At 26.3% G+C, this 9,165-nt stretch overlaps 1 protein-coding gene across 1 annotated transcript in view; it reads left to right on the forward strand.

Moving 5' to 3' along the window:
• Nucleotides 1-409: 409 nt before the first annotated feature.
• Nucleotides 410-9,165, forward strand: part of LOC111635210 (sulfide:quinone oxidoreductase, mitochondrial-like) — a 17,592-nt gene continuing 8,836 nt past the window's right edge. The window contains exons 1-6 of the mRNA XM_023380107.1: nt 410-429; nt 890-945; nt 2,452-2,651; nt 5,629-5,796; nt 7,020-7,073; nt 7,974-8,180. Of these exons, the coding sequence (XP_023235875.1) occupies nt 425-429; nt 890-945; nt 2,452-2,651; nt 5,629-5,796; nt 7,020-7,073; nt 7,974-8,180 (690 nt within the window). The 5' untranslated portion in view covers nt 410-424. The remainder of the gene's footprint in view (nt 430-889; nt 946-2,451; nt 2,652-5,628; nt 5,797-7,019; nt 7,074-7,973; nt 8,181-9,165) is intronic.

Genomic DNA, 9,165 nt, shown 5'->3' on the forward strand with positions numbered 1-9,165 from the left:
CCTGGGTTTCCCAGAGCGGTAGGCTGTTACCTTGACCGCTCTTCTACCCCTCTTGAGTATTACTTCGTGTCGAAGCTTTTCTAGATTCGGCCTACCCATTGCTCTTAATTAAGAATGCACCTTGTGTTTCTCTTGGCTATACTGTACTTTGTATACTGTGCATCACTTGCTGACATAACAAAGTGTCATATTACTTGCGTAATTGCTTTGCGGGAGGGCCTTCCTAAACTCAGCATTCCCGCTGACTTTAACTTACAAGTTAGTAATAGATGCAACATACTTATCACGTAGACGAACTCACCAACTAGCTGACAGCAGTAATATTAACCATGGCATTAACAAATACTCATTGAAAGATAACACGTGATCAGACGTAGCCTAAAGGTTTTACTTTCACATAATCACTGCGCCATTATTAATTAAAATGAGGTATTTAAATTATTTACAATTACATAAATTTTCGGGAGATATTTGATGCTCTCGTTTCACATTAAAACAATAAGATTTCTCATTTTTGTTGATGCCGTAATCACGTGCTTAGTGGATAATCCGATATTGCCTCAACGGATTTAACATAAATATTATTATTACTATAAAGAAATAATATGCATTCTTTATATGTATTTTTAATTATTTACATTAGAAATTTAATCAAATAAAATGAAAGATTGTTTACTTGATGACGACAGTGATTGCGTAATTTGTTAGAAACAAACGTCAACAGTAACCACCTGTTGGAGGTGAAATTTACAAGTTTTGGTAAAAGCATGTTGCACGTGTTTAATATTTATTTTAGATTTATTGCTAAAGTCGTGATGTTTTTAATTGTCGAATTTATGCATTAAATTAATACTTTTGATATAATCGTGACTTTATTTTAACGCTTAAGGTCAATCAAATGCATTGGAAGAGATACGTTCCTTTTTGAGATTTACTCAAAAGTAAGTAAGTAAATTCTCTGTAATCTCTAAATTTTAAGTTAAAAAGTTTGTTGTATTTACTGTTGAAGGGCGTAAACTAATAAATGCTGTAGCATATGGCCATAAATATATAAAAATAAATGGCCAAAGTTGACTTTACTAAAGTTTCATTAATATTTAAAATGCTTGAAACTTTGTTAGATGATTTTATATATAAATTGTATGGCTGAGTATATTTTTAAATACTGTACTTAACTGCAATTAGTTTACTTTTTATTTATATTTGATTTGCTATTGTTGCTTGATTAACTTTACATTGTATGTTAATTAACTTTTAATAAAATTTAGTTCATATTTATACAAGACCAAACATTTGCTGATAAGTATAAAATTTATTTATTTTCCATATTTTCTATGATTATTAGAAACAATTACTTCAACACAGGTGTTTGAAAAAGATATTTTCAAAATTTTTATATTAGAATTCTGTAGTTATTTATTTTAATTAAAGTTTTGAATCAGTAGTTACTATCTCAAAATTCTAGAACTGTTCAATCATTCAAATTTAGTTTAATATTTTTATTATTCTATCAAATATTTCTGTTTTAAAAAGTTAATATGAAAGAATTTTTGTGATAAAAGAAAAATTAATTTTTGAATTAAAGTAATTATGGTCAATAAAACTATTTCCTGGAACTAAGTTTGAGAGTGATAAGAATTCAGTTAGGCTGAAAGTTAACGTTATTGACATTAATTGCATTAGTTTGGTTGGGAGAAAATATCTATTGCCCAAATCCAGTTTAACATTGCAAAGTAGATGAAAACTATTAAATTTGATTTTGGTAAGATTTTTCTTTAAGAATGTTAATTTTTAGTAAAATCTGTTACAAATAAAATATTATTTTTCTAAGAAAGCTTGTCTGTAACATAACTATATATATATATTTTTTATAATAGTTCTATTAGAAATAATAGAACCATTATATCAACTTCTGTTTTATTTAGAAAATATATTTTATCACATCACTATTAATATTTTAGCAATTGAAATTAACTATAAAATTTTTATCAATGTAATTCTAAAACAAATACCATCATTAAATATAAATATATCTTAGTCAAAGTGAAAATTTATAAAATATGAATTTTGAATTATGAATTTTTAATACAAATGAAAGAGAACAAATGGATCATTAATAAATCCAATAATTACATTATATAGGAAGAGGTATAGCTGCCACATATTTTGTTAGATGTAACCAGGGGATGTAACTTCCATTATTCATAGGAAAAGAAAATTTATGAAAAAAAAAATAATTGTTTCTTTGATGTTCAGTTTGAAGAATGTTTTCCATATTACATCATATTACATGTTTTATTTACTTTAGTACAAGATTTTTCACCCTTTGTACTGGGAACAAAATAATAGAAAAATATTAAATGAATAAACAGTATATGAAATTTAACATGTTCTATTTCTTTTATTTTTTTATTCATATCATTTTACATATTTATTTATAAACTTTTTCAGAAATGAAGCCATTTATGAAGAAAGAATTTTTAAAAGTGCCTAAAATATTCCAGCATTGTTTTTCAACTTCTGCTATTCAAAATGAAAAATTTAGTTATCATTTATTGATAATTGGTGGAGGAACAGGTGGAATATCAATTGCTGCAAAATTTGGATCTAAGTTAGGAAAAGACAAAGTTGCTATTATTGAACCATCAAATGTAATTAGTGCTATAACTATAATTTTATCTATAAATAGATATATAATGTGCTTTTGAATATTGGTTACTTATTTTTTTTATTTTGGACTCTGTCTCCCCTGTGGGCACTAAGTGGGAGTGGCAAATCTTAACCCAATTGGGACTATGAACCTCAAAAATTACATAGCAAAAAGATAATATGCATCTAAAAATTTAGTGAGCATTTAAGAAGTTTATATTATAAAGAAAAAACTTATTATTTAAGGATTTTGTTGTCTTTTTAATATAAAAAATATTTACATAAAGGGCCTTATAACAAAATTGCACCCACGGCCACAAAGGAACTGTAATTATCTCCAACTGTAAGTGGGCTTCTTTGATACCCATTGTTGGTTTTACCAGGCCCACAATGTGTTGGCCAGGTGATGAGGGACAAGACATGATATATTGGGGACAGACTATTCCAAACATTCCTGGAGTTTTTCAACTACTCAGATTCAATCCTGGGTCTCCCAGTTTGTTTGTTTAGTTATGGCAGTGCAACACTTGGGCGATCTGCCTAGGGGGATGCCTTCTGAGAGGTCTTTTAAAGGGAAACTGGCCCCTATTTAGGTATTACAGACATGGAGAAAACCCAGGAAACTCCACGTAGCCAGCTCGTCCGAGCAAGGTGTGAACCCACGAACTCCCAGTGTTCAGGGAACGAATACTGCTTGGTCACTGGTGGGCTTCTGGGTCTCCCAGAGTGGTAGGCTGATGCCTTAACTGCCTTACTTATCCAGATGGCTAATAAATATGGGCTCCTTGAAATGTTTACTACCTGTATTTAAAATTAAGATCTGCGAAAAATTATTTCAAATTATTTTTTTGCAAATTTAAACTTCAATTAATAAAACATTTATTGATATTTGGTTATATCTGTCATATCAATTACTTTTTCAAATCATTGTTTTCCACATAGCAAAATATAAAACTAATTTTGCATGAAAACATTTTAATTTTTAAGTATTGAAAATGGGTTTCAAACTTTAACTTTAAGAATTTGCAATTAGAATTCAAAATTCCACTTTAGGAATTGTGGATTATTTCAATTTTGAAGTATTTATTTTGTCATTAATTAGCTTTAAATGCATAATAGTTTTTAAAAAGAACAATTATTGTATTGTTATTTTGTGTCTGTGAAGAATAACCTTTAATTATATTATTTTAAAATTACTATTAAGTTACTAAATCTCTTTATTCTAATCTAAAAGATTAGAATAAGGAGATTTAGCAATTTTTTTCAAATTTAAATACAAGTTTTTTAATTACAGAATAAATTTATCTTGACTCTTTGTGCTTTGTATCATAGCAAATAACTACACATAATTAATTTTCAGTTTATCTTTTTGAAAATTATGTAAATAATAGATAAGATATTAGAGCAGTTATAAAAATAAATTACATAACTTTTGAATTCTGGTAAAAAAGAGTACTTTTGCTTTTAATAATTTAAAGAACAGAGTAGAATATTCTGTAATTCTTAACAAGCCAGCTTCTACTGAATTTAGTTAGATTATATGTAATAAAGGCAAAAGTATTCCTGTTTTCAAATAATTTATTTAATGTTATACATTTGTAGCTTGGATACTGTTGTAATATCTTATCTAGAACTTACATATAATCACAAATTATTTGCAAAATCATATGGAGATATCCTTTAAATTAACTATAATTATTTTGATCTTTATTCTTCAAGTTTTTTGTATATTTAATTCAAAATATGAAAAATTTTATAAAATTACAACTTACAACAGATCTGGTTTTTCCAGAAACCAATTAAACTGTAACTGTTATTAAGCAAACTACCCTAAATTAAACTGTAATTTATGATAGACTCAATGCCATAAAACTCTCTTTTTTGTAAATAAATGAACACAGAATCTTTAGAAGTACTGTATGTAAAATTTAGTAGATTGGAAACATTTTTTGATCTGGATTTCAATCTATCTTTAATTTAAGCATACTAAAACAGAACAAGAATATTATTATCTATAGAATGCACTGCCAAAGATATTCAATTATTTTGTAGACTGGAGTGGCTCATTCTATTCCTGCAATAAGTTTTGAATTATATAATATCTTGTCAAGGTAACCAATAGAATATAAAGTGCTTAAATATTACATTACTTGCAATTATAGTAGAAAATTTGTACAAAACATAAATGCATGAATCTCCTGTGAATATTTTCTGATGTAAGTGTACTGTACAATATTTTTTATGTAAACTATTCTCAAATTTGAAAGAATGGTATCAAGAATTACAATTTTTATAACATTAAATTCAAGATTATATTCATCTTTGTGGATTGTGATATATATAGTGTAGGTTTATATAGAATCTGCTTATTGTAATCATATTTAATACAGTATTATCAAAATTAACAAGTCCCTAAAGCATTCAAGTTATAATGCATTATAATAAACTTTGATTTTAATAATTGGATGGGTAGACATTTCTATGCTTTCTGTTTATGTTAGCAGCCTCAACAAGTAACTGATAACATGAATCATTATAAGTTATTGTTATTGATCTTAATCAATGCTTTGAATTAATCATTTTAATTGTTATTTTTTCACAATACAATACTTTAAATTGCTGGCATTTCATGTGTTGTTGAAGATGGTAGCAGACAAACAATTCTGGATAATTATTTATTAATTTATAATGATAATTATAATTAAAGTCTTGAAGTTATGTATTTTTAAACTGCTTAAACATATTGTATTAATGTTAGAATCAATGAAATCCAGAAATTTTTCTAATTGTAGTCTTATTTTTTCATACTTGTTATCATCATGGACAAATCACAAACTGGTTATAATAAGCAGAGTCATATGCAATACATAGTTTTGTATTGTAAAAATTACTAAATATAGTCAAATACTTTTTTGAATTTCCTTGAAATAATAATTGGAAATATAGGCTTATTATTATTATTGTTATTTTGTTTTCTAGGTACATTATTATCAGCCATACTGGACCTTAGTTGGTGGTGGTTTGAAAAATGTAGAAAAGTCTAGGAAAGATATGAGTTCTGTAATTCCAAAAAATGTTAAATGGATAAAAGACTTGGCTGTGAAATTTGAGCCTGACAAAAACACAATATTTACAGAAAAACATGAGGTACGGAAATTATAAACTGATTTACTTCTATTTTTGTTATAAAGCGTATTTGTTTGTTTTTCTTATTATTATTTTTATTTCAAAATTTTCTGAAATACAAATAAATAATGAAAAGTAACTAAAAAATTTATTATTATTTATTATTATTATTTTTCTTGTAAAATTTTTATTATTAGAATGTTAATAAATTTAATATATTCTTAAATATCTTTTAAGTAATAATCTAAAATTTTGTTAAATTAAGCCAAAAAGTTTATGTAATTTGTTGAAATTAAATGTATTTATATAGTTTTCTTCAAATAATTCTAAATTAATTTCAATTATGAACTCAAATATGAATTGGAAGATTATGCAAAAGATTAAAATTCTTAAAATAATATGAGAAAAAACAGTTAAAAAACAAAAATTAGAAAGCTTAGATTAAATTTTCTTCTTATTTTTGAATTGATTCTCTTCCTTTTTACATTTTGCCAGTCCCTTAACCATTAGAGGATTATTAGGGGCAAGCTAAAAAAAATTGTGACTAGTAATTTTTCTTTTCCAGCCAGCATATGCCTATTAGCTACAATCTAGGTGTAAAAAAACTAACAGTAGCCAGAAGTCTAAGTGATAAAAGTGAAAACACATACAGTGGTACCTCAGGTTACGAACGCCCCAGCATACGAAATTTTCAGGATACGACATGAAATTCGAACATATTTTTGCTCCACGATACGAACAAAAACTCACCATACGACGTTACATTAGTTCGCATTTTTCATTTGTTTTTCTTACTACAGTTATTTTTTTTAATGTATTACTTGGCTTTAATTTGAGTATGTTTTTCGCGTTGGAACGAATTATTTGGTTTTACATGTAATCGTATGGGAAAAGATGATCCACCTTACGACATTTTCATGATACGATCTCAGTTTCGGAACGGATTAATTTCGTATCCTGAGGTACCCCTGTATATAATGTATTTGGATGCAGCCAACTAAGCTGAAGAGGGCTTGGCCACCTTGTAGTTATGACTCTGCATTTTGCTGTTTTATTTTTCTCTTTATAGAATGTTAAGATTATTACAAAAACATAAATTTAAAACTGTCATGATCATGTTTAGATCACTTTTTTTTATTGTAATATGATATTAAATGCTTTATTTCCATGAATTAAATTGATTATAAATATTATATTGAACATTTATTATGTGTATGTTTTGAGTCATAATATTTTTATTGTAGGTAGCATATGATTTTCTAATTATTTCCATGGGGATAATACCAAATTTTAAAAAAGTAAGTATGCTACAGACAAATGAATTTGTAGAATTTCCTTTTGATTTTAATTTATTTATAAGAGTAGTTAAAAATGATTATTAAATTATGTAATATATTTTTTTTAATTTGCTGATAAGTTAAAAATAAACTTCAGATCATTATTTTCATGATGAATAATAAATTTAAAGATTTATACACCTGTTCAACATTTGATAGATAGGCTGTTGCATAAATATGTATTTAATTTAAACTTTCTACTAATTAGTGGGTGTTTATTTTAAACCTAGCTAAAGGTTATATTGATTCTGTGATTATTTTTATACAAGCGAACAATTCCTTTTCTTGTAATCATATATTATAATAGCATAAACACCAAATGCTTTCAGCATTAGTCATGTCATATTATGTGCAGTTTGGTCTCTGTAGTAAAATTTTAAATTATACTAACTGAATTTTTCAGTTTTTAACAAAATTTTCATAATTTTTCTACATATTAGTTAGATCAGTTAGTGTAAACCAGACTATCTTATAGGCTGTTAGATGTAGGTATTGAATTTTTTAAAATTATAAAGGGTTTAATGATTATTCTGACTTGTGAGTAAAATTTATTAATTATATACAGTAATATGAAACTGTTTTGATTGTTTGTAGGCATTTACAATCCATCTTCTGTTTCAACAAAATGTTGGATAAGCCAAACTTTTGTTGGAATGAAGAAAATGTTTCAAACTATAAGGAGATTTTTCATAAATAACTGCTTATTGTATTGTTTATTATCTAACAAACTGTCCTATACATACAACCTCAATTTACTTAAATTTACACAATAATAATAATATAAATGAAATTAATTGTAATATTTATAATATGATATACTGTACTTAAATTGTACTTTTAATTTTTTATTTATTTTTTTAGATAAAGGGTTTACCAGAAGCATTTCAAAGTCCAGGCATTTGTTCAAATTATTCTTACAACACTGTTACCAAAACTCCTGAAGCAGTTAAAGCATTTTATTCAGGAAATGCAATATTTACTCAACCTCCAAATCCTATCAAATGTGCTGGAGCCCCTCAGAAAATTTTATATCTTACGGATTCTAATTTCAGAAAGGTAATATCACGTGTATAAACAATATTGTCAATTCAATATGAGGAAATTTAGTAAGTAACATAATAACTTCAAAACTTTGACCTAATATATTCAAATATATCATGAAATAATTCTAGTGAATTAAGATGTCCATCTAAAGGAATCTAGTTTCAGAAATAATATTTACTTTCATTTAGTGTTCTCAATAGAGCTGAAGTCTATTAAAAACAACAAATTAAAGCAATTCAAACATTTAATATAATTTACTAACTCCATCTTTTAGAAAGTCAAACTAGCCACTGCATTCAAATTAAAAAATCAAACAATACATCTTTTAACAGTGAATATCAGTTTAAGAAAACAAACTTTTTGACATAAGTAATGGGCCATTTTTAGGTTTTAACAAAAAGATGATGAATGCTAATGAGTGATAAAGTAAATGACCTAAGAAGAGGTAAATTCTGGTGAAATGAGGCCATCACTTCCTCCTCTGTCTGATGGTTCTCCTTAATCTTTCATATCATCAGCTGTTCATATGGTCCATTTCCTGCTTTTATTGTTTACTCTGTTCTGCCCTGTACTAGCCTTCATTTTGTCTTTTTATGCTTGAAGGTTGCTCATTAACTAGATTGAAAACATTTGTTTTTTCCCAAATTGTTACCCTATGTTAAATATGTTTTGTTTGTTTGCTTTATCATGTTGTTTTACTTTGTTTTTACAAAAATATATGCAGTTAAAAATATCTTTAATATCTGGACATTGAAAAATTTAGTGTGGAAGTATTAATAAACTAAAGCATCTCTGTGAATTATTTACATTAAATTAATTATTTAATTCTAACATCACTTAATAAATTACTTTTTCTTCCATTCCTCAAGGAGAAAGTTAGCCATTTTCTGTTTATTTTATAATAATAATAATAATTTGATTACAAGTTCATAACTAAAGGATAATTTTCTACTTATAAACTTGCATTACTTACATTTTTATAAAATATTACATTAGTTCGCATTTTTCA

This window comes from Centruroides sculpturatus, unplaced genomic scaffold, assembly GCF_000671375.1.
Source record: "Centruroides sculpturatus isolate CEXI.00-Female unplaced genomic scaffold, Cexi_2.0 scaffold902, whole genome shotgun sequence".
Lineage (NCBI taxonomy): Eukaryota > Metazoa > Arthropoda > Arachnida > Scorpiones > Buthidae > Centruroides > Centruroides sculpturatus.